Here is a 26,036-nt window from a genome sequence, read left to right as displayed (position 1 = left end):
GGGCTTGGCCTGGTCTGTCATTACGGAAGGGGCAAGGTGGGAAATTAACAGGGCCTTAGGGAGGAGGAGGGGATGAATGCCAGGACTAGGCCTGGGAGGACCCCCCCGGGGACCCCAGTGAAGTAGGCTCTCCGGAAACTGATGGTGATTGGCCAGGTCTATGAGGCAGGGGGTCCCCAGGAGATGCAGGCCGGGATCAGGTTAGGGAACGAAGTGGGCAGGGGATTCCCCAGAGGGTCTAGGTGTTTGGATGGGAGATGGGGTTTGGTTGGCTCTGGCAACGGGGAAGGGAGGAGGGCGGGAGAGCCCAGGGGGCTTGATGGGTGTCGGCCAGGTCCCTCCTCACTCTGAGTGTAAGTGGGCCATCGAAGGGGATGCGGCGGTCTCGAGAGACCTGGAGGGTGGTGAGGATAGAAAGGGCAGGCCTCCGTAAACCCTGACTGAGTGAGCCCTGGGCTGGGGTGGGGAAGCGCACAGGGCATCCCCAGGGAGCCTGAAGCAGGGAGAAAGGCCCGGTGGGGCGGTCCCAGGCGCGGAGGGTGAAGGGGCGGGCTCACCCGGCAGCAGGTCGGGCGCACCACCGCGGTGCACCAGCAGGCTGAGCTGCAGCACTAGCTGCGGCGCGCTGCGCAGGAAGGTCTCCAGCAGGCGCAGCATGCTCACGTCCGCGCTCTCGAACAGCATCCGCCAGTAGAAGTGGCGCCGCAGCCGCTCCCCGCGCCAGCGGCTCTGCAGCCCCAGATACAGGGCGCGCAGGTACCTGCGGGAAGGACGCGGCGCTCAGGCTCCCGCGCGCTCGTTCCTCTCGCTCTGTCCCACCCGCCCCGAGCCGCCCACGGGCGAAGGGGGCAAGTCACTCTCTATGCTGAGCCTGTTTCCTCAGCTGTGAAATGGGCATTTCGAAAGGATCACCTTATGAGGCTGCCGTTCAAGAGTACTGAATGAACTCATGAGCTTAGAGAAAGGACTGGTACTAAGTAAAGCCTTTAATACAACAGCAGCATCACCATTGTTCCTATAACGGGTTGGAGCGTGCTTTCTTTGCAGGGTTACTGACACCTTGGAGTGCACTGAGCTTACAATAGCCCTGTTACCCGTCCCTTATTTTGTTTTATTTTAGAGATGGGGTCTCATTCTGTCACCCAGGCTGGAGTGCAGTGGTGAGATCTTAGCTCACAGCAACTTCAAACTCCTGGGCTCAAGGAATCCTCCCGACTCAGCCTCCTAAGTAGCTGGGACTGCAGGCATGTACCACTACACCAGGCTAATTTTTAAATGTTTTTTCTGGCTATGTTGCCCAGGCTGGTCTTGAACTCCTGGCCTCGCCTCAAGCGATCATCCTGCTTTGGCCTTTCAGGGTGCTGGGATTATAAGCATGAGCCACCGCACACGGCCCAATCCCCATTTTGTAGGTGAGCAAACTGAGACCCAGAGAGGTATGTCATTTATCCAAGGTCACACAGCTAGGACACAGTAAAACCAGGACTCAAACCCAGTCATTCTGGCCTCAGGGCCGGCACTCTAACCATTAGGCAACACTGCCTCTGACTGTAAACCATAAAAAGTTTTGCTCACATAGGTTCCTTCCAGGAACAGTCCCTACCGCCTGGTGCCAGCCCCAGTTCTGTTGCCACCAGCAGCTCCCTGGCCTGTTCCCTTCTCAGTGCCTAGTTGAGGTGAGATCCTCACCGCTCAGTGCCCAGCTCTCACCTCAGGGTGCAAGGAAGGTGCTCACAGCCACTTTTCCTTGGCATCTGAAACTGTTGCTTCCTCTCATGCCACTTCTCCCAACAAACTCCACGGCTCTTCATGGCCGCTTTGCACAGGTCACAGAGCCAGAGCTCACAATGTTCTCCCTCCTTGCTGAGGAATTGTACCTACTGTTTCCTCTCCCTAAAACACCCTGCCCTATCCCCTAAGCCCATCCCAGCCCCAACCCGGGATGACTCTTGTTTTTTTCCCCAGGCTCAGCTTTTGAACACAATTTTGTCCATAAAGCTTCAGCTGACCACCTTCCACCTAGGGTAAAGGTCTCTCCCAGGCTTCCGTCTAATCTACTAGCACTTGTCACAGTGCGTTGTAACTGCCTGGTTATGTGCGCATCACCCCCATGCTGAGTACCTGGAGAAAGACTAGGCTGGCTTGCTAACTGCTGCATCCTCAATTCTTAGCACATAGTAGGTGCTTAATCTATGTGGGCTGAATGAATGAAAGTGTGCATGGCTGCAAGCTTGTTGAACTGAATGGAACTCTAGTAATCCTATAGGGGCATAGAAGGGACTCTGAAGTCCTGAGATCAATCCCTGACTTGGCTTCTAATTTACGTGTGATCTTGAGCAAGACCCTCTCTGAGCCCTAGTTAATCCCTCCCAAAGTGGCGGTGAGGATCAAATGAATGAAAAGAAACTTCGCATATTATGAAGTGCACAGTGCCCATGTAAGGTGAGAGGGGACCTATCCACACAGATCTCTGGGTCTGATTTCCCCTCTGCCCTGGTTCCTTGCCCAGAAGCTCCACTCCTGCAGCTACAGACCCTGCCACCTTCCCAGCAACCCCCACCCCTGCCAGCTCCCCAAACTCTCTAATTCACGGGGCAGGCACACCCTTTGCTGGAAACCAGAGGACTCTTCCAAAAGTGGCTTTCACAGGAAACTGGGGGTGGGGTGTGTGTGTGTGTATGTGTGGAGGGGTAACCCTTACACAGATTCTGTGACCTGCTGCCTGGATCTGAAACTGGGGAGCCAGGGATTTGGGGTCTATTCCCAGGGTGAAGTGCTGGCACTTCCAGGATGTTGTTTGGGAACCAGGGGACTCACTCTATTCACAGCCCAAAGGAGGAAGTCAGAGTGCTCCCTGGATGTGGGACCAGCTGATACCAAGTTTCCTCAAATGAGTATACTGGTCTCACCAGCTGTGTGGCCCTCTCTAGGCCTCAGTTTCTCCATCTGCCAATGAAAGGGATGAGTTTGATGACTCTGGAGATCCTTTCAGAGTGAATATTCTGGGACTCTCTCTGCAAAATGTGGCCAGGAACATCCCATTTAGGACCCTCCTCCCCATCCCTGGGTCATCCTGGCATCAGTCTATGACATAAACACACTGTCAACATAACAAATGACAGGACTGGCAGCCAGGATGGGGAAGGGGGCTGTTCCCTCAGAAGCTGACTCTGGAAATGAAAAGCCCCCTCTGACCAACTCTCCTGTGCCATGCTGGAATTCCTTCAGCCATTTCCAGCCTGATGCATCTATACTCACATGCTCCCCAGGACACGGACCTCAGCCTGGTGCATCTATACCTACTGCTGACACGCTCCCCAGGACAAGGACCTCAGCCTGGAGCATCTATACCCACCTGTTCACCACGTTCCCCAGGACAAGGGACTCAGCCTGGTGGCCATTCTATACCCACTGCTGGACACGCTTCCCCAGGACAAGGGGACCCCTCAGCCTGGTGATCTATACCACTGGGCTGACACGGCTCCACCAGGACAGAGACCTCAGTGCTGGTGCATCTATACCCATGGCTGACACGCTCCCCAGGCCCAGGACAGGGACCTCAGCCTGGTGCATCTATACCCACTGCTGACACGCTCCCCAGGACAAGGACCTCAGCTTCTGAGCAGCTCCAGGGCTGGATTGTGTTTCTTCTGATAAGCAGAAATTTGTCTCCCTGTATCTTCCATTTTCTGGACTCCTGCTTACCCCACACATAAGGATCCCTGCAGCCAGAATGATTCATTCATGTAGCAGGTGGATTTTGACCACCTGCTCTGTGCCAGGCTGTGTGCCCTTATGTATCTCCCAGTCCCATGGAAGAGAGACAAGATAGGAGGTGAAATAATGCTACAAGATGCCTTGAAGGGAAGAAACATTTGATCTCAGTTTTTTTGTTTGTTTTTGTTTTGTTTTGTTTTGTTTTCAGACAGTTTCGCTCTTGTTGCCCAGGCTGGAGTGCAGTGGCGCGATCTCGGCTCACCACAATCTCTGCTTCTGGGGTTCAAGTGATTCTCCTGCCTCAGCCTCCCGAGTAGCTGGGATTACAGGCATGCGCCACCATGCCTGGCTAATTTTGTATTTTTAGTAGAGACAGGGTTTCTCCATGTTGGTCAGGCTTGTCTCAAACTCCCCACCTTAGGTGATCCGCCCGCCTTGGCCTCCCAAAGCACTGGGATTACAGGCGTGAGCCACCATGCCCGGCCTGATCTCAGTTTTAAAGCATGGGTTGGCATTTGAAGGCACACAAGAGAGGGAAGGTCATTCCAGGTGGAAGAATCAGCTGAAGCAAAGGCTCAGAGGCCTGAAAGAATTTGGCCTTTTAGGGGAATGGCCAGAGGTTTGCTGGGCCTGGACAGGGGGTTTTAATGGGCAGGGGCATAAGGAGACTAGAATTGTGAAGGGCATCAAATTCTGGGCTGAAGAGTTCAGACTTTATTCTCTATCTGAATGCCATCCCAGAATCAGGGGTGATGAGCTTGGCTCAGTGGCTTAGAAAGCTTGCTGTGGAGGCTGGCTTGGAGGAAAGCCAGGAGAGGCTGGGTTTTGGTCCAGGTCTGAAATTACAGGGCTGAGCTAAGGCAGGGGATAGAGGAGGGGCAGAGAGAGATCTGGAGATGACCAGAGGTGGGGGCTGGGGGAGAAACCAAGATGGCCCCTAGAACTTCTGAGGGCCTAGAACACAGGCGGTCTTTTCTAGCCTCCATCCCCCCTGCCACCACATTCCCTTCCCCTTCCTGTGGCTCTGGCTTTGACTAGGAAGGAGAGACCAGCTGGTCCAATGTGAAGGGGCCTGGGGAGTTGGGGGAAGGTGACACCCTGGAAGTTTCTCTCAGGCTGGAAGACCATCTGTTTCCGGGCCCGGGTCAGCATGAGAGAGGGCCTGGCCCCCAGCCAGCATCCATCACTACCTGACGGGCCGTCTGCCCACCTCCCTGCCCACTCCTGCCCCTTCCTCTGCCAGCTCCCAGCTAACCACAGACAAAGGGCTCACACAGCCCAGGGCCACCGTGGGCAGGAGCAGGGATGGAGGAAGAGAAGAGAGGAAGCCTCTGAGTCCCAGGAATGTGGGGTCAATGGGGAGTGTGGAAAGACCACACTGTGGTGTGGGGATAAAAGGCCTGGGTTCTGCCTTGCTGTGCCCCTTTTGGCAACAGGACCAAAACCGTGGCTGTTCCCTCCAGCCAGCACAAAAAGCTCTCTGCCAAGGGCCTGTGAGATTTTCATGGGCCTAGGAAAATGTTTGAAGCCTGAAAAAAAATTGGCTCCAAAACACAGGGAAAAACTACAGAATCAAAATTAATAAATGTTTAATTAAACGTCTGCAAAACAGAACATGATGTCAGCCAGTCAACTACAATTTGGCTTTTATCTGGTCATATATAATTTACATGGGATGTTTGATGTAGCTGCATTTTAATATGCTTGATGGATGTGGTGCCCACAAAGGTCTTAAAACAGTCCTGCCCAGGACATGCAACCTCATTTCCCTGGCCCTCAGTTTCCCTTCTCTAAAATGGGAATGGCACTTGCCATTCTGCCTATACATAGCCACTGGGGTAAGGATGAGGGAGGAAAGGTAGCAATAGCTGGCATGTGGGTTTGATTCCCATCTCCGTCCCAGACCCACTGTGTGACCTTGGGTAGTCTCTCCGCTTCTCTGAGCTTTATTTTCCTCCTTATTGTGAGCATTAAATGAGTGATGGGGCAGGGTGCAGTGGCTCATGCCTGTAATCCCAGCACTTTGGGAGGCTGAGGTGGGTGGATCTCTTGAACCAGGGAGTTCGAGACCAGTCTGGGCAACACAGTGAGTCACTGTCTACACACACACACACACACACACACACACACACACACACACACACGCAGTGAATTTAAATAGTTTATAAACTGTAAAGGGTGTCCATAGAGGGAGTAGCATACACTGGGCAGGGGCCTCTGGAAGCAACCTCTCTTGAAACCTCCTCCAGGAAGTCCACTCTATCCCACATCGTGCTCTATTTGAAATGAAGTTGAAAGAAGCTGATCTTCACCCAAGAGAAGAACACCCCACCTCAGGGAAGGGAATCCAGATTGGGGGTGGTGTACATCTGATCTTCTCCAAAATTATCCCCAGGCCAGGTGTGGTGGCTCATGCCTGGAATACCAACATTTTGGGAGGCCGAGGCGGGAGGACCACTTGAACCCAGGAGTTCAAGACCAGCCTGGGCATCGCAGAGAAACCCTATCTCTACAAAATATTTAAAAATGGGCCAGTGTGGTGGCGTGTGCCTGTAGTCCCAGCTACTTAGGAGGCTGAGGCAGGAGGATTGTTTGAGTCCAGGAGTTCGAGGCTGCAGTCAGCCATGACTGCACTATTGCACTCCAGCCTGAGTGACAGAGCAAGACCCTGTCGCTAAAAAACAACAAAATCCCCAGTCTGTCCATGTCTCCGCTGCTACCACCTGTGCAGGCCACAGTCATCTTGCCTGGGTGACCACGTCAGCCTTCCATGTGGGCTGCCCGAATCCACTCCTGCCTCCCTACAGTCCATTCTCCACATGGCAACCAGTGGGATATTTTTAAAACCTGTCAGATCATGTCATTCCCCTTCGCAAAGCTTTCCAAGGGCCTCCCATCACACTTGGAATAAAACCCACGCTTCTCCCCTCGGCGTGCAGGCCCTAAACCATCTGGCCCTGCCTGTTTCTCTCACCTCATCTCGAACCACTGTCCCACTTGTTCCTGACACTCCAGATGCGCTGGGGGGATCCTAAAACTCAGCCAGACTCATCCCTGGCTCAGGACATCTGCACTTGCTCTGCCTGGAACACCCCTTTCCCAGATCCTCCCGTGGCTGGCTCCTCATCACTTCACACCTTCTCAAAGAGGCCTCCCAGGCCACCCTTGCCAACTCACTCTAGTCTACCACACCCCCTTGTATTATTTGCTTCTTAACCTACACTATGAAATCACCGTTTATTTATTTATTTTCCATTCTCCCACTGTGAATCCATGAGGGCAGGGACATCCCTCCTGACCTTACAGGGCTCTGGGGTTTCTCTCCTTGAAGTTGCCAAGAGCCAGGACACCTCACAGGCTCCTCCCGCCCTCGCTGACTCATGCTTGTCCTTCTTCCAACAGGAAGCACTCCCTGATGCCCCTCTAGCCCAGTTAGGCCTTGCTTTCTCTAACAGCTCTCAGGCTTGAACTGCGTGAGGCCTGAAGTGAGCCAGACACTGCAGTTTGTGCTGTTAACCTAACAGGCAACTTCTGCTGTCCCCATTTTATAGATGAGGAAACAGAGGCCCTCAGTCTGTTTGGAATCTAATTTACTGACCCCCAGTCTTGTGCTCAGAGAAGAAGCTTGTCCGGGAAGAAACTGGAAGAGCATGAGTGTATATTGCTTGGGGTGGGGGTGGGAGCAAAAGGCGATGCCTGGCGAGGAGAGTAGAAGCTATAGAAATCTCTCCTGTCAGGGATCTAAAAACCTGTCTCTTCTGAACCTCACTGCCTCCGTGAACAGGTTGCAGCATCCATAAATGAATAGGAGCTCATTCCCTTCTCCCCAGGCCCATCCTACCCTCCCCATAGCAACTTTCCAGTGTCCGCCAGTCCCCCAGAGTTTGGGGGCTGCTCTCTAATGGGCAGGAGGGGAAAAGATAAGGGGATCCCATATTCTTGAGAAGCCAGGAAGCTTCTGGCAGTGTCTGCATCACCCCATCTCTCTCCTGTTCTTTGTTCCTGAGTCACCCCAAGTCTCTGGTTCTAGGTCAGGGTTTCTGGCCTGCAACTCAGTCCGTTCAAACAGTCAAACCTGGGCCCAAGCCTGTACCCATTCCTTTGACCTCAGATCCTGAGTCACTGTCTCTGTCTGTCTGTGGATCAGATCAGCCTGTCCATTGTGTCTGTCCCTTGAACGCAGGGCCAGCCTATTTATCATTCCTGCATTTCTGTCAGGAGTCTGTTAGTCAGTCAGTCTTACCCTGGAATCCTGGCTCAGTCCCTGACTCTGTTCCGGAATCCTGGAATCCTGTCCTTTAGACTGTGGGCCACATAGTCTCTCAGATGTTATGTCCTATTGGCCTGACCCTGTGATCCTGGGTAAGCCTGTCTGCCTGCACTTAGAGGCCAGGAGCTTCAGTCTGCGTCCCCTGGATGCCAGACAGCTTTCTATCCTGTGAATACGAGGTCTGCTTTTCTGTCTGTGTCTTGATACTGGGTCTGTTTGGTGGTCTGTCTGTCTGTGTCTTGGATGCTGGGTCTGTTTGGTGGTCTGTCTGTCTGTCTGTCTTAATACTGGGTCCTCTGTCTGTCTGTGTCTTGATGCTGGGCCCACTTGGTGGTCTATCTGTCTGTGTCTTGGATGCTGGGTCTGTTTGGTGGTCTGTCTGTGTCTTAATACTGGGCCCACTTGGTGCTCTGTCTGTCTGTGTCTTAGATGCTGGATCTGTTTGGTGGTCTGTCTGTGTGTGTCTTGGATGCTGGGTCCGTTTGGTGGTCTGTCTGTGTGTGTCTTGGATGCTGGGTCCGTTTGGTGGTCTGTCTGTGTGTGTCTTGGATGCTGGGTCCGTTTGGTGGTCTGTCTGTGTGTGTCTTGGATGCTGGGTCCGTTTGGTGGTCTGTCTGTGTGTGTCTTGGATGCTGGGTCCGTTTGGTGGTCTGTCTGTGTGTGTCTTGGATGCTGGGTCCGTTTGGTGGTCTGTCTGTGTGTGTCTTGGATGCTGGGTCCGTTTGGTGGTCTGTCTGTGTGTGTCTTGGATGCTGGGTCCGTTTGGTGGTCTGTCTGTGTGTGTCTTGGATGCTGGGTCCGTTTGGTGGTCTGTCTGTGTGTGTCTTGGATGCTGGGTCCGTTTGGTGGTCTGTCTGTCTGTGTCTTGGATGCTGGGTCCACTTGGTGGTCTGTCTGTGTCTTTTAGTCCCTCGACTGCTTGGTTCATCTGCTGGTTTGTTGCTCAGCTCGTGGCTTGGCGTGACTGCCCGTTTTCCGGCCGTCCTCCTCTGCCTGCTCCTCCTCTCCCTGACTCTGGGTCTCTCTCTGTCTGTGTGTGTCTCTCACATCCTCAGCTCCTCCATCTGTCGGTCTCAGCGTTTCCGAGTGTGTGTTCTCGCCCCTCCCCACTCCCCCTCACAGCTCTGGGCCAAACACACAGCAGCTTCCAGCGGCTCCCCCGCTGCCTCTCCATCCAGGAACCACCCTCATGCTGGCTAGCTCCCTGGTCTCGATGCAGGCCAGGGTCTGCAGACCTACAGAGTGAACAGGGTGGGCCTGGGAGGCAGATGGGAGAGGCAGGGCTGATGGGCAGGGGCAGAACATCCCCCCAGCTGAGCCCATAGCTAGTCTGTAGGTCTGCAGGGGGACAGTGTGCAGCAGTTACTAATCAGGATAACAGCTCACATTTACTAAGTCCCAACTGGATGACAGGCTGTGCTGAGACATTTTATGCATATGAACATGTCCATCCCTCTTAACAAATATTTGAAGTGGGGACTACCATTATCCTTATTTCACAGATGAAAAACAGACCTAGAAAGGGACCAGGACTTGTCCCAAGTCACACAGCAAATTAGTGCCAGATCTAGAACTCAGCCCTGGCTCTTCATGGCCTCCTGAGCCAGAGCAGGAATGAGGAAGGACAAGCCTCATCCCATGGGATTCCCCTGTTGCCTCGGCTGCCTATGTGGCAGGTTCCCTCGCGTGGAGGGTGTGCAGTATGGCTGCCCAGCAGGACCCTGATAGGACCCCGGTAAGACACGATGGACTTCAGGTTTCACTTGGGATTATATGGGTTTAGAGAAAACTGGGAGAGGGGCAACAATAGTAAGTGGAGAGTCAGGAGACCCAGGTGATTCCGGGAAAGCCCAGCTCCTTGATGGGCCTCAATCTTCCTCTATAAAATGGAAGTAACTGATTCTTGTCTACACCAAGGGGTGTTCATCAAGTCCCTCCCCACCCATCCAACTCTGATAACATTAATGCTCCACAGCTATGTCCTGAACCCAAGTTCTTCTCTCTACCCTGGTGTCACCACCCTGGGCCAAGCCACCTCATTCCAGCAGCTTCCCTGGGGTTCTCACTTCCATCCTTGCCCTCTTTAAGCCTGGTCTTCACACAACAGCAGGGGGATCTTGTAAACTCCTAGGTCAAGGCAGGACACTCTCCACTACTTTTTTTTTTTTTTTTTTTTTTCTGAAATGGAGTCTCGCTCTTGTCACCCAGGCTGGAATGCAGTGATGTGATCTCAGCTCACCGCAACCTCGGAGTCTGGGGTGCAGGTGATTTTCGTGCCTCAGCCTCCAGAGTAGATGGGATTACAGGCATGCGCCACCATGCCTGGCTAATTTTTGTATTTTTAGTTAGAGACAAGGTTTCATCATGTTGGCCAGGCTGGTCTCAAACTCTTGACCTCAAGTGATCCACTTGCCTCGGCCTCCCAAAGTGCTAGGAGTGAGGCACTGCACCTGTCCACTCCCCACTATTTATTTATTTATTTTTATTTTTAATTTTTTTTGAGACAGAGTCTTGCCCTGTCACCCAGGCGGAGTGCAATGGCGCGATCTCAGCTCACTGCAACCTCTGCCTCCCGGGTTCAAGTGATTCTCCCTGCCTCAGCCTCCTGAGTAGCTGGGATTACAGGTGCCTGCCACCATGCCTGGCTAATTTTTGTATTTTTAGTAGAGCCAGGGTTTTGCCCTGTTGGCCAGGATGGTCTTGAACTCCTGACCTCAGGTGATTCGCCTGCCTCGGCCTCCCAAACTGCTAGGATTACAGGTGTGAGCCACTGTGCCCGGCCCCCACTACTTTTAAAATTAAATCTTCACCATGACCTTTGAGGCCCAGGAGGACACAACCTTTGTCCCTCTCGGGGACCCTCTCCTGCCACCTCCCCCTCTCCCATGCTCCAGCTCCTGCTTCCTAAACACACCAAGCTCACTCCAACCCTAGGGCTTCTGCCTAGAAAGGTCCTCCCTGATGCCTGTCAAACTCTCATTCTCCCATCTCAGCTCAGTGTCACCTCTTCAGAGATCTTTCCCAGCCATCCCCCTCACCACTGCCTGTAACCCCACAAAGCACTTCTGCAGCTCCTCTGGTCACTTTCTGTCATATTACCCTGTTTTTTTTTTTTTTTTTTTTTTTTTTGAGACGGAGTCTCGCTCTGTCGCCCAAGCTGGAGTGCAGTGGCCGGATCTCAGCTCACTCCAAGCTCTGCCTCCCGGGTTCACACCATTCTCCTGCCTCAGCCTCCCGAGTAGCTGGGACTACAGGCGCCTGCCACCTCGCCCGGCTAGTTTTTTGTACTTTTAGTAGAGACGGGGTTTCACCGTGTTAGCCAGGATGGTCTCGATCTCCTGACCTCATGATCCGCCCGCCTCGGCCTCCCAAAGTGCTGGGATTACAGGCTTGAGTCACCGTGCCCGGCTACCCTGTTTTTTTAAGTTACACATATCACAACCTGAAACCGTCTCATTTACTTGTTTACATATTTATTGCCTGTCTTTCCCCCAGTCCTGCAGGTCATGAGAGTGGGGACCATGTTTATGGTGTCCTCTGCTACAAGCCCAATGCCTGGCACATAGTTAAGGCACAGACATTTGTTGAGTGAGTGAATGAATGAAGAGAGTGAATATACTTTATAAACTCTGCTTTGTAAACTCCTTAAGTAAAAGTGGCCAAAAACAGAGGGAAAGAACCCAGGTGAGAGAGTCAGGTAGGCCTGGGCTCAGATCCTAGCTCCATCTCTTACTATGTAGCCCCAGGCAAGTTGCCTCCCCTCTCTGGACCCATCAGCGCAATACCCATTTACAGAGTAGCTGTGAAATCAGAAAGTAGTAATGTGTGTAAAATGCCCAGCTCAGTGTTGGGCACTTGATCAATGGAAGATTTCAAGGAACTTTTTGAATCAGAAGCCCCATCGGTAAGAAGGAAGTTTGGTTTCTGGCACAGCTGAGACCCACTCCTAGGCTGGCTTTCCCCTGGTGCTCGTCGAATCTGTCCCCAAGGGACACTGGGTGAGAAAAGCACCTTTGGGACAGGTTCACAGGGCAAGTATTCTTTGGGGTCTCTGCCTGCCCCCCAGAAAATAACTCCCACTCATCAAATACCTTTTATATGTACTTTGCTAAAATCCTCACTGCAGTCCTGTGAGGTTCATGGATATAATCCCCATTTTCCAGATGAGAAAACTTAGTGCCAGAAAAGGGAAGGTTCATTTGACATTTCTTCACCAAGCACTTTTTTTTTTTTTCCTTTTGAGACAGAGTCTCTCTGTCACCTGGGCTGGAGTTTAGTGACTCAAGCTCAGCTCACTGCAACCTCCGCCTCCTGGATTCAAGCGATTCTCTTGCCTCAGCCTCCTGAGTAGCTGGGATTACAGGTGTGCGCCACCACACCCAGCTAATTTTTACAGTTTTAGTAGAGACAGGGTTTCGCCATATCAGTCAAGCTGGTCTCGAACTCCTGACCTCAGGTGATCCGCCCACCTCGGCCTCCCGAAGTGCTGGGATTACAGGCATGAGCCACCGTGCCCAGCCCACCAAGCACTTTTGAGTACCTACTATGTACCCAAAAATCTGTGCTAAAATGGCTCGTGGACACAATGGTGTGCAAGACAGACCCAACCCACCGGTGGAACTCAGTCTAATGGGACCTGAAGATTAACTAAATCATCAGGCAAACATGTAATAACAAGCATGTTCCATGGGCTCCAGACATACTCCAAACAGGGGTCCCTGCTTCAGCACTGAGGATGGCAGTGCTATTGGAGGAGGGCCAGGCCCAGCTTGGGAAGGGTGTGGCGGTCAGGGAAGGCTTTCTAGAGGAGGTGACTACTGAGCCATGATCTGAAGCCATGATCTGGGGTTACAGGCATGAGCCACTGCACCCGGCCAGTCTTTATCTTTTTTGTTGTTGTTTTTGAGACAGGGTCTTGCTCTGTCACTCAAGCTGGAGTGCAGTGGCGCCATCTCAGCTCACCACAACCCCCGCCCCCTGGGTTCAAGTGATTCTTCTGCCTCAGGGGCATCCCAAGTAGCTGGGACTTCAGGTGTGGGCAACTACACCCAGCTGAGTTTTATATTTTTTTTGTAGAGACAGGGTTTCACCATGTTGATGTACTGTTCTCAAACTCCTGACCTCAGGTGATCACCTGCCTCTGCCTCCCAAAGTGCTAGGATTACAGGCATGAGCCACAGCACCCGGTCTTTTTTTTTTTTTTTTTTTTTTGAGACAGGGTGTCTCACTCTGTTGCCGAGGCTGGAGTGCAGTGATGAGAGCACAGCTCACTGTGGCCTCAACCTCCTGGGCTCAAGCAATCCTCCCACCTCAGCCCCCTGAGTAGCTGGGACCATAGGCATATGCCACCATGCCAGGATTTTTTTTTAAATTTTTAGTAGAGATGAGGTCTCTATGCTGCCCAGGCTGGTCTCGAACTCCTGAGCTCAGGTAATTCTCCTGCCTCAGCCTCCCAAAGTGCTGGGATTACAGGGGTGAAACACCATGCCCAGTCTGGTCTTTATCTTAAGAGTGATGGAGAGCCACAGGAAGGTTTTAAACAGAGAAGTGACAAGATTAGATACCACTTCCTCATGTTAGAGGAAGCATCCTGGCTGTGGGGAACAGATCGCAGGAGGACAAGGGTGAAAGACAGGAGACCAGTTGCCAGGTGAGAGGTAAGGATGGTCCGGGACACAAGGCAATAGAGTCTAGAGCCATTAGAGAAATGACTTGCCCAAGGTCACATAGCCAGAAAGCATCAGAGTTGCATCCCAAACCAGGACTGGCCGACTCCCCCATTTCACCATGGGGCATGGATCAAGCTGAGCCAGGTCCTGAGAACCCAAATCTGGTCTATGGGTTCTCCAGGAAACACTAGGTTCCCAGCTATACAGCCTCCTCACCTGCAATGAAGCCCCAGAAGCTTTTGCCAGGGGGATTAGGGGGATGGCCCTGAGGCCCCCTCCCCATCTGCCTATCCTTTAATGTTGAATGCGCCTGCAAGAATACAAAATAGGACCTTCCTGGGGTTGTCAGCCAAATGAGTCATAAATGTCAGTAAAGAATGTGATTTTACACGTTTGGCTCCCATTTCACATGGTGCTGGGAGCTGGAGCTGGGCTGTCTCCCTCCTCCTTAGCAGCCCCCTACAGAGTCACAGTACCTCTTTTTTTTTTTTTTTCTTCTGGGCTAAAGCCAAGCATTTCCCAACCACTAATTTTAGGCCCTAACTGAGAAGCTGAGACCCTCTCCCATCCCACTCACCCTCATCAGCTTCCAGCCAGTGTCCCTCTTTTGCACAGCAGAGGAATGGGCAGCCCTTCTCCAGCAAAGCATTTGGGGGCTAGATTATGGCCTCTCACATCCCTCACTGTATGAGTGCAGCCAGCTCTCCTCCCCTCTCTGGACCTCAGTTTCCCCATCTGTGAAATGAGTGCAGAGCAGAGAGTAAAACCCAGGACCCCATAATCTAGCCCAAGGCCCTTTGTTCCCCCTTTCTTTCTTTGCTTGATATCCTCATGTGGAGTTGGGATGTCATAAGCCAGTGGGGGAGGGGGTTAGATTCCAGCCTCCTGATGGCATCTGAAGGTATCATGGGACCAAGGCAGGGAGAAAACATCACTTCTATTTGTCCCTAGTCTGGGTGTGAGATTCTACATGGTAGCCAGGGTCTCAAACGCCAATGCTCAAAGGGGCTCAGCTGCTATCATTATGAGGGACTGGGGAACTATGTGGCCTGTCTACAGAGGCAGCCACCTGTCAGTTCCAGCCAAATGATGCCCTGGGAGAATATGGGCCCAGCATGACTGGAGTTTCAATTTTTCAAGAATAGGCGGATATTAGGATATTTATGCAAAAAGAAAAACAAGGGAAACATCTCATTTTGGAAATGTTCACAACAAATTAAAGAAATACCATATGAATTTTTAAAAAATTAGGCTGGTGTAGTGGCTCATGTCTGTGATCTCAGCACTTTGGGAGGCTGAGGTGGGAGGATCTCTTGAGCCCAAGAGTTCGAGGCTTCAGTGAGCCATGACTGTGGTACTGCACTCTTGCCTGGGTGGCAGAGTGAAACCCTGTCTCAAAAAAGAAAAAAGAAAGAAAGAAGGAAGGAAAGAAAGAAAGAAAAAAGGAAAGAAAGAAAAAGGAAAGAAAGAGAAAAAGAAAGAGAAACGAAAAAAAGAAATTATAATTCCATTTTGTAGGTGTGTGATAGCAGTATTACATATTTTAACAATTTTTTTTTTTTTTTTTTGAGACAGTCTCACTCTGTCGCCCAGGCTGGAGTGCAGTGGTGTGAACTCAGCTCACTGCAACCTCCGCCTCCTGGATTCAAGCAATTCTCCTGCCTCAGCCTCCTGAGTAGCTGGGACTACAGGCATGCACCATCATGACCAGCTAATTTTTGTATTTTTAGTAGAGACGGGGTTTCACCATGTTGGCTAGGCTGGTCTTGAACTCCTGACCTCAAGTGATCTGTCCACCTCAGCCTCCCAAAGTGCTCGGATTACAGGTAATAGCCACCACGCCCAGTCATTTACTGATGTTTTTGAAGTCTATCTTTTTAGAGATGTTTGAGATTTGCTTGAAAATAACATGGAAGGGAAGGAAATGGGGTGGGACCTGCAACTATGCTCTCCAACACCTACATGTTCAACACTTGCCACGTATGATTATTTAGACTTTGATTAATTAAAAGTAAATAGAATTTAAAATTTAGTTCCTCAGTCATACTGGCCACATGCCAATTGCTCTGTAGCCATGTGTGGCCAGTGGCTACTATATTGGATAGTGCAAATATAGGACATTTTCATGACTGCAGAAAGTTCTGTTGGATGGTGCTGCCCTAGATAAAACAAGGTTGGCCAGGAACCAATAATTGTTGAAGAGAGGTGATGGGGGATCATTATCCTATTCCCTCAACTTTTGCATGTGTTTAAATTTTTATGTAATGAAAGGTTTTAATAAAAAGTAGGAGAAGAACTGGCACAGTGGCTCACGCCTGCAATCCCAGCACTTTGGGAGGCCAACGCAGGAGGATCACTTGAGCCCAGGAGTTCAAGACTAGCCTGGACGATATAGTGAAACCCTGCCTCTACAAAAATTTTGTTTTAAAATTAGCTGGGCATGATGATGTGCACCTGTAGTCTTAGCTACTCAGGAGGCTGAGGCAGGAGGATCGCTTGAGCCTAGGAGACAGAGGCTACAGTGAGCTGAGATCGTGCCACTGCACTTCAGCCTGGGCAACATAGCGTGACCATCTCAAAAAGAAAAAAAAAGTAGGAGAAAAAAGTCCTTTGCAGACCAAACCAACACTCTTGAGGCTGGATTTGCCCATAGGCCACTGATTGCAACCTGTGGTCTGGTGGTTAAACATCATGGAAACGAGTATCATAAAGTCCCAAGGTTACAGCTACAGACACTTAGAACTAAGGGGCTTTAGAGATGATCTAGTTTACCCTCCAAACTGAAGCAGGAGTCCCTGCTACAGCATCCCTGCCAAAGTTAGCCACTTCCATCTGGACACTTCTGCTGATGTGGAGTTCATACCCTTGGGAACAGCCTGATTGACAGTGTGTTCTTGCTTCTATTCCAAAGACTGTATCTCCCTTTACTATGAGTTCGTATCTGCCCTCACACTATCTCTGGAGCCATAGAACAACTCTCCTTCCTCGATAGGGGGTCAGTGGGTGAGAGTTAGGACCCCTTATGCTCCTGTCCTAACCCCATCTTGTTACTAAGCAAGTAGGATGGGCTGCGACTTGGGCCAGTAATAGTCATTGTAGTAGATGTTTTCCAGGCATATACTACGTGACAAGCTCTGTGCATTTACATTATCTCAAGACATCCTTATAAGAACTTTAAGATGTGGATGCTATCGCTATCCCCATTTCACAGGTGAGACAGGAGCTGTGGCTGGTGGAGCAACTTCCCCAGGGTCATGCAACTATGATGTCATGGCACCTTGATCTGCACTGGTGCCCCAAGCTCTCAGCTACTCTGCTTTCTTGTCCAAGTCCCAGGAAAACTCACCAGAATTCTGAAGTTACTTTACAGATGGAGTAACTGAACCCTAGGTGGTAAAGTGACTTGTCCAAGATTCTGATCTCAAAGGTTCAATCCAGTTCACACCAACATTTATTGAGTACCTACTGCATAAAAGGAACTTGACTTCCTCCATCTCCTAAGTCAGCCACATTGTATCATTTTGGGAACCCAACCCAGGGTTGATCCTATTACCTCCTCTTTGCTTAGCCTTAGGCCGTTGACAGTTTTAAAGGCTGTGGATGTAGGCCTAACAGACCTCTGCGCTGTGTCCACAACTGCGGAAAGCTCCCACATTCAGCACCCTGCACGTCATCCACAGACCCAATGCCCCGCTTCAACTGGCTTCATGTTGCAAGAACCCACCATGGACCTCACCAGAGCTGGCTGGGTGCAAGACCACCAACAGGAACAGAGGATCCACTCTGGGCTAGTCACCATGGGAGACAGAGAGAAAAAGGGACAAGGCCTCAACTCCCCAGGGGTTTGTGATCCAGTGGGAAAGCCAGCCAGGTGGGCAGATGATCACAACAAAATGTGATCTGTGGTGTGGGGTAAAGAGGAATGAGTAATTGTGCCTGCAGAGGAAGTCTGAGAGGAAGAACCCAGAATGTTAACAGTGGGGACTTTACATTAAAACACAAATTTAAAAATACTTTTCTGGCCAGGTGCGGTGGCTCATGCCTGTAATCCCAGCACTTTGGGAGGCCAAGGCAGGTGGATCACCTGAGGTCAGGAGTTCAAGACCAGTCTGGCCAATATGGTGAAACCCCGTTTCTAATAAAAATACAAAAATTAGCCGGGCATGGGGGCGGGCATCTGTAATCCCAGCTACTTGGGAGGCTGAGGCAGAAGAATCGCTTGAATCTGGGAGGCAGAGGTTGCAGTGAGCCGAGATCGAGCCACTGCACTCCAGCCTGGGTCACAGAGTGAGACTCCATCTCAAAAAAAATAAAAATAAAAATAAAAATACTTTTCTGATATTTTTTCTTCGGCTTCTCTAAACAATACATGATTGTAAGAATACACTTAACAAGCAGCAGACAGTATAGCTTGGTGGTTCCCCCTGAGGGTTTGGGAGCCTGACCTCATGGCTTCAAACCCTGGCTTTGCTCTTTATGAATTGGAAGGCCACTCTTCTCTGTGCCTCAATTTCCACATCTGTAAAATGGGGCCAATAATGCTAGCAAACACTAACTGAGTACCACTATGTGCTGAGTACTGTGCAGAGCACATATATGTTAATTGAATCAGCCTTCACAATGGAGACCTGGGTAGGGATTGCTATGATGCCCATTTCACAGATGAGAAAGCTGAGGTCCAGAAAGGTTAAGTGACTTGCTCAAAGCCACACAGCTCATATGTGGCAAAGCCAGGGTTTTGGATCTACAGTTCTTCTTCATCCTCACACTCCCTACCTGGTAGGATTGTCAAGAGAAATGATAGAATCTAAGTCTTAATAAACAGTAAGTATAATAATTTTCAGTAACACCTGATTTTTAAAAAACAGGCAGATGTATACATGCATTTTTTTTAGCTAATTAAAAACCAGAGGTAAAATCTTCAAGCAATGCAAGAAATATCTACTTAGTAAGTGGAAACCTGCCCTGACCCCAACCCTCCAGCCCCAAGAGATAATGAGCAGAGGGGAACTTCTTCATGCCTTGTCTATATTGCCTGAGGTTTAAACAAGAATGTATAGCTTTTTCATCAACAGACAAAACGGCCAAACATTTTCCACTTTAGAACAATGACTTTTGCCTGGTTGAGGGAGTGGGAGGTGGTTTCTGGGGGGCAGAGGGTAGCATGTGTGGGATTTGTTCAGAGAAAGCTTCTTAGAAGAGGTGGCATTTGAGCTCAGCCTGGAAGAAAGTGCAGAATTTCACTGGGAGGAGACTGGAAACTGGTGTTGGGTGTTGCTGGAGGAAGGACTGCAGGCAGTGGAGAGCAAGGGGGCAGGGAGCAGGTTGTCATGTGGGTAGAGCAGGGAGGAAAGACAAAAGGTCAGGGGGCAAAGGGCCTCAAAGCCAGGCTAAAGCACAGGGACTTGCTCTAGGGACAGAGGGGAGCCAACGCTCTGCCTGCAGGTGGAAGTGGGATTGGGGGTTGGGGTGATAACCAGAGGCTGATAGGATTTCCCAGGGGAGGAATTTGGATGCCCTAACGAAGGGTGGTGAACAGAGAGGCCAGAGAAGATCCCAACCATCCTCCCTCCTCTCCCCAGGGACCTGCGCCCCAGCTGCTGGGTTCAAAGCCATTTCCTGGCAGCCCTCCGCCCTCCCACTCCCCAGAGCTTCTCCTGTGTGGTCTTTATAGATCAAACAGGGGACGCTGGGCCCAACTGCCGCAGCCGCTGTGTCTGTTAGGAGCAGCTCTAATGGCCCATGACAGCTGGATGGGCAAGGGGAGGAGGCAGGGTGGGAGTGGAGAGCCTCCTGGAGAGGGATCTCCCAGGAGGTGGGTGGTGAAGCCCAAACTGGAACAACCCTACAAAGGCAGAGCAGAGAGGAACCTCATGGATGGTCACTGAGTTCAGGGGGCTGTAAACAAGCATCAGCTGTAGGACAGATTATTCAGAACAAAATCTTAGATGTGTAACCAACATGTCATAAAAGAGACATTCAGAGACACTTGGGTTAAAATGATGGAGACAGGGCTGTAAAACGGTTTGAAAACTATGGAATCCAACCCCTGACCTGTTTTACAAAGAACAATGACTAATGATCATTGTTGAGCACTTCCTATGTTCCAGGCACTGTGCTGAACACTAAACATTATTTAATTTTCTACTACCTCAAGCCCCATGCAATAGGCGCTATTATTAGAGGGTCCATTTAGCAGATGAGAAAATCAAGGCACAGACAAGTCATGCCACTTGTCCTAAATCACAGAAAGTGGCAGATGCAGGATATGGCTGATTCCAGAGAGTGGATTCTGAACCATTAACTCTGGCCCCAGTGGAGAGACTAAGGACCAAAGAAGGAAAGAGGTCACATTAGCTCAGCCTGAAGCAGACCCCCACCCCTGTTGCTACAGCTTGATCCAGTCTCCATTGTCTCTCTCCTGCATCTTTGTAGCAACCTCCTCATGCATCTCTAGGCTTACTCTGCCTCCTTCTAGTCTATTCGCTCTCTTTTTTATGCTTTTTCTCTTGGGATGGAGTCTTGGTCTGTCACCCAGGCTGGAGTGCAGTGGAACGCTCTCGGCTCACTGCAACCTCCGCCTCCTGGGTTCAAGCGATTCTCCTGACTCAGTCTCCCGAGTAGCTGGGATTACAGGTGCATGCCACCCTACCCAGCTAATTTTTGTATTTCTAGTAGGGATGGGGTTTCACCATGTTGGCCAGGATGGTCTCGATCTCTTGACCTCGTGAACCGCCTGCCTTGGCCTCCCAAAGTGCTGGGATTACAAGCGTGAGCCACTGTGCCCTGCCCCTCCAGTCTATTCTCCACCCAGCAGCCAGAGTGGACATTGCAAAACACAAGCCAAGATCATGTTCCTTCTCTGTCCTGGGCTCCCCATGTCATGAAGAGTAAAAGCCCTAGTCCTCGCCATGGCCTCTGAGGCCCTGCATGACCTCGCCCCTGCCAGTCTGTCCACCAGCATCTCCAAATATGCTCCCCTCACTCTATTTCTGCCCCACAGGCCTTCTCCTTGCCCTTCCCTTTTCCTTTGCCTGCAAAACCCTTACCAAGACCTCTACACAGCTCGTCCTCACCTCCTGCAGCCCTCTGCCCACATGCCACCTCCTTGAAGAGGTCCACCCTGACCACCCTATCTCAAAGAGCCACACCTCTCCCCAGCACTCCATTAGCTCCCTGCCCTGTTTCATTTTTTTCCCATAGCACTTATCACAATCTGACCCAGGTATTATATATCACATATAACATATAGTTTATTTTTTATTGGTTCTTTCATTAGGCTATAGAGCTCCAAGAGGGCAAGGCCTTTGTCTTGTTCACCACTCTATTCCCAGCACTTAGAACAGTAACTGGTATATAGCAGGTGCTTCATAAATGTCTGCTGAATGAATAACTGCAGATTAAATGAATGACTGTCATGTCATTATGGCTTCAAGGGACTTCAGGACCCCCTTGCTGTCTGGCCATGTGCTCCATGAACAAACCTTTGTTCCACAGGGAGCAAAGCCCAGGCTAATGCACTAATCATTGCCAGCAGTTTCTGAGCATTTAACGATGGAACAAGCCCTTTGCTGAACCCTTACACATTATCTCATTAAACCTTGAAACAACCCAAGAGGCGGGTGGGTACAATTATGGTCCCTAGTTTACAACAGATGAGGGATTATTTGCCTTATCAAGGTCACATATAAGAAGTAGTAGAGTCTGGATTTAAACTGAGGTCATTTGAATCTAGAGTCCGTGCTCTCAACCATTATGCCAGGAATATAGTTTCCCAGAGGGGAAATCCAGGGCCTGATGTTCACTTCCAGTAGGTCACTAACTCATTCCAGAACTTCTCTGTCATGCAGGGCTGCTTAGGTGACATAGAATGCAGTGTCCAGGCCTAGGCATAGAAAGGGCATCAGAGGGAGGGCCCCCAAATCCCAACTGCCTAATTTTCTCCCCATTTTGGGGTTCTCAGATCCTGAGACCCTGGCAGGAATCCCATGTCAGATCGTCTGCCACTAATTGGCTTAGCAAACCATGCTTATCTGGGCAAAGCTGGGGCCCAGTGAGTTCAAGATTAGGAAAAGCAGGATTCATGGCTTACTGCTCTGCTGCCTACAGGGTCAGAGGGGACAGGGTTAGGACTTTAATTGGCTTAAGAACCCTGGGCAGTTTAACAGCTCAGGGAGTTTAAAGGGAAGGGAGGGATGAAGATGTAGGTTGGTGTCCAGGACACAGCTAGCTTCGTGCCCCGCCAGAGGATCTGTTTGCTGTTCTCTCAGAGGGTCAATCTCTCTGTGCACAAAGACTTTGTTCTGACGTCTTCCAAAGTAGCCAGTGTGTGGTGTAAAAGATAGAGCTAGGTTTGGGACTGATCATCTTTCCTCACTTCCTCAGTGGGTGACTTTTGGACAAAGTTACTTGACTTCTCTGAGTCTCACTTCCTTATCTGATAAATTGGTATAACAATAGTCACCAGGGGGAGGGTTTCAGAGTAACATGAGATCACATGCCTGAAACACTCACATGGGGCCTGTGGGGACACGGTAGGTGTGCAGTGTCTGTGTATGCTTTTTCCTCTTCTCTCTCTTCAGAGTCTCATTTTATGTTTAAATTAGTAATAAAATATTCTGTGTGAAAAGACTATCAATTTGAAGAGCTAAACCAGAGGTTACGAAGAAGACAGGCTAATAAATATGTTTCCTTTGGTTGACACTATTTTTAAACATCTTAATGAGTAGTTAAATTTTGGAGAGCTCATGGAAAAATCCCAATTTCCCATTTCTCTTGAGAAATCAAGACTGGGTCCACGATTTCTCATGGCATGATCAGCTGGAGCTTCCCTTTGCCTCAGACACTACTTGCCCCCAAATGTCCTCTTGTCTGACACCCCTTGTATCTTATGGTCTGTTACCTGCCTGAGTCCTCGAAGCATTTGAATTTTTAATCCAGCATTTTACAAGTCTAAGAAGTTGAAAAATACCTTCATGATTACAATTATTTTATTCAGAATTGAGGAAATGGGATCAGGAGGTGAGTGACTGCCTAGCCTCCTACGTATGATTCTGGAGGACTCAATCACACATCTCCTTCCTCATTACCCCAGGCCCCACCACTCAGAACATCTGTGGGAACATCTCAAGTGGTAAGCAAATGTGCTGGGCCAACATTGCTTAATTTCTAGGAATGCCAGCCTCTGCAGCTTCTCTATACCTTCTCGGGATTTTCCTTCCATTTGTCCAGGCCCTTAGCCATTTTAGAATCCAAAGATTTTGGGGGAAAGCACCCAGAGGCTTTTGCTTTAGCAATAAACCCAGAGTCAGAATTTCAGGAATGGGAAACTCTTAAGGTCATCATATCTAATCTCATTTCACACACAGGGTAACTGAAATTACCGAAAGATGGAAAGAGCCTTGCCCAAGGTCACCCAGGAAACTATAGTCACAAACTAGGATAAAGATGCCAGCCTCCTGACCAGATCACTCCCCAATCCAGCCTTTTCCCCATAATACACACTGTTCCCATCCTCACCCACATAGTTCAACTCCCTGCCCCTCTTTTCACATTCTTATCTCGTGCAACAGAAGCCCTGACTTTCTATCATATTGGAATCTTGGAAACTCAGATTCATACTTCTTTAAGATTGAGGGACACTTTAGCGGCATAATTACAAGGTGGATACATTGAACTCAGGCTTTAAAGGCAGAGAACCTGGAGTATCAGCTCTTCAAGTTCCTAGCTGTGTGACCTTGGACAAGGATGCCCCCTCTCTGAGCCTCCATTCCCTCATCTGTCAAGTAGAAATTATAATGCTAACCACATGACAGGATGATTAGAAGGGGTACAGGAGATATAGCAGGTAAAAAGACAGCCAGTAGGCTTGGCACAAAGTCAGTGTTTAATAAAATAATTGTTATAGAACTGTAAATTAGGGCTTTTAGGTCTAAGTGAAATAGTACAGATATGATCAAAGGGAAAGATGGACAAATTAGAGCACATAGACGCTTTCTAAATTGTTACAGGATTGATACTGCTAGATCCAATTTTTTTAAAGGGAAGCTATGACACTGGGTTTTTAAAATACTATACAAGCCACACAAAACACTTCCACAAGCCACATTCAACCTAAGCGCTATTAGATTGTTATCCCTACAAACTTATCTCATCCCAGTTCCCTCATTTTGCAAATGGGAGATAGTAGAAATAGCTAGTCCTTTTAGCTATATCCAAGAAACCATAGAGCTGAAGGGATCCTTAGCAATTCTAGCTACTCCCCTGAGACCTCACACCCACGGCCATTTTTGCCCCATTTGAGGGAAACTCAGTTTACGCTTAACAAAGAAGAGAAGTATTAGTTTCTTGTAAGTGGATTCTGAATGGGGGGATAGCCAGTGAGTCAAGGGGCATCTGGCCCACTTAAGGCTGAAGGAAAAGGGGGATGAAGCTTGGCTACCAAGAATAGGAAGTTACCACTTCAGAATCTAAAAATATCTTTCACCATCTGTCCACTCGGGCACAGAATGATAAATGCAGATTAGTTCCTGGATGTAGACATGAATATTTTTATGTGTCACGCTAATAATAATAACACCACCTTGTGTGGATAGAGCTCCACCCCCCTTTTCCCCTAGGGTAAGCTAAGTGGAATATACACATCATCTTGGCAGGAATAGATAGGGAAACAAAGGCACAGAGATTCGACAACATAACAAGAGTGACACAGCAAGTGAGCAGCAGGGACAAACCTTAGGAGTCCTGTTTTCAACCCTCAGCCCCAAACTGAATCTTCTGAGTTAGGCAGAATGTGTTAACAAGTAGCAGAATAAATATAACGACAGCAGTAATCACTCTTTATATCTCTAGAGTGACTTTTTCCATGCTTTTCCCATGCTCTTAAAATGTTATAGTCTGCAGGGCCCACATGCAGACCTCTCACCTGACCATCCCAACAGGTAAGAATAATGCAATGATAAGACAATGAGATAAGAGGAGTAGGGATTCTCCCTCATTTCATAGGAGAGGAAACTGAGGCTTGGAAGGAGGAGGGCAGCTTGCCTAAGATCATATAGTAAGCAAGTTCATTCTGTCAGAGCACAGAAGAGCCCAAACTACTAAATAGAAATTCAGATTCAAGAGGAGCCCTAGGTTTATAATTACCCCTCTCTCCAGTTAACTTAGTGCAGCAGGCACCCTCAGTCCTGGCAGAGGAAGAAGACTGGAAGTGGGCAGCTTGAACAAAGCCTCAGTTTTGCATTACCAGTTTGGGATTAAAGGGCAGCCAGTGGCCATCTAATCTCAGATTCAAGATTCCAAATCCCCTTGGCCCTGTTGGAAGGGGAGGACACTTAGTTGGGGGAAAGGGGGTCATAGGAAGTAGAAGGAACCTGAGTTTTCCCCAGTTGGGTCCAGTATATCTTTCTCCAAAAAGCCCAAGAAGTTTAGGCGGGATATTCATTTAGCTGTCTCAAATTCTGTGGCTCTCCTTGCAGATTATGAATGAGCTGCAATTCTGAACTGAGCATCTTTGAGAGCAGGAAAGGACTTCTGAGATCTTTCCTGAGCCCAGGCTTAGCACTCAGGCAGAGAGGAGTGGGTTATGGCAGAATGGGGCCCTGTGGTCCTGTTTCAAGCTTCACATTTATCCTCATGAGCCCCGGATCCTCCCCACTCATGCACACCCCTGAGGATCTCTTTCTCTCCTTTCTTACCCCATCTCCTCCCCTCTCAAAGGCCAGGTCAGACCAGATGGCACTGGGGTTGGTCAGGGCTTGGGGGCAGAGGTCAGGGAGGAGCCGACTGAGAAGAAATTACAGCTGCAATGGGGTGGGGCGGGGCGGAGGTCAGGACAGGAGGGTAGCCCGGAAAGGTCAGATCAGGGCTGGGACGGCAGGTAGCCCTTCGCCACCCCCAGTCCTCGGGCTCAGCTCCCTCCACCTGCGCTTCTCCTACCTCCAGACCTGGCCCAGCTGCAGGAGGTGGACGAGGGTCTGCAGCAGCCAGATGCAGAGGCGGCAGCAGCGGCGGCGGTAGGCGCTGGCCGAGGAGTGCGCAGGCTGGGGACCCGGCTCGGGGCTGCCTTCTTTGGTCCGGAAGGCGCCGGCGCTGTCCTTGGTGCTGATGGCGGCTCCGGCGGCTACGCTGTCCTTGGTGCTGACGGCGGGTCCCGGGGACCCTGCAGGGTCCGAGTAGTCGTAGACGAACCAGCGGAAGCTCAGCAGCTGCACGACCAGTGAGGGCAGGAGCACGAACAGCAACGTGAGGCTGAAGCAGGTGTGTTGACCCTGCAGGTAGTAGGAGGCCGCCAGCCACAGGTCCGTGGCGCCGTCGGAGAAGAACACGAGCAGCGCGCACAGCACCCAGCAGCAGTCCCGCAGCTCGTAGCGCGGCCCCGG

General features: G+C 50.2%; 1 protein-coding gene across 1 annotated transcript in view; it reads right to left on the bottom strand.

The window, feature by feature from the left end:
• XKR7 (XK related 7) overlaps positions 1–26,036 on the bottom strand; it is a 34,769-nt gene that overhangs the window by 7,546 nt on the left and 1,187 nt on the right. Inside the window, exons 2-3 of the mRNA XM_017865028.1 lie at positions 25,594–26,036; positions 558–760 (exon numbers count right to left, since the gene is read on the bottom strand). The exon at positions 25,594–26,036 is cut by the window's right edge and continues 40 nt beyond it. Coding sequence (XP_017720517.1) covers positions 558–760; positions 25,594–26,036 — 646 coding nt within the window. The remainder of the gene's footprint in view (positions 1–557; positions 761–25,593) is intronic.

Source organism: Rhinopithecus bieti, unplaced genomic scaffold, assembly GCF_001698545.2.
Source record: "Rhinopithecus bieti isolate Rb0 unplaced genomic scaffold, ASM169854v2 scaffold_78508, whole genome shotgun sequence".
Classification (NCBI taxonomy): domain Eukaryota; kingdom Metazoa; phylum Chordata; class Mammalia; order Primates; family Cercopithecidae; genus Rhinopithecus; species Rhinopithecus bieti.
This window is presented reverse-complemented; position numbering and strand designations above follow the sequence as displayed.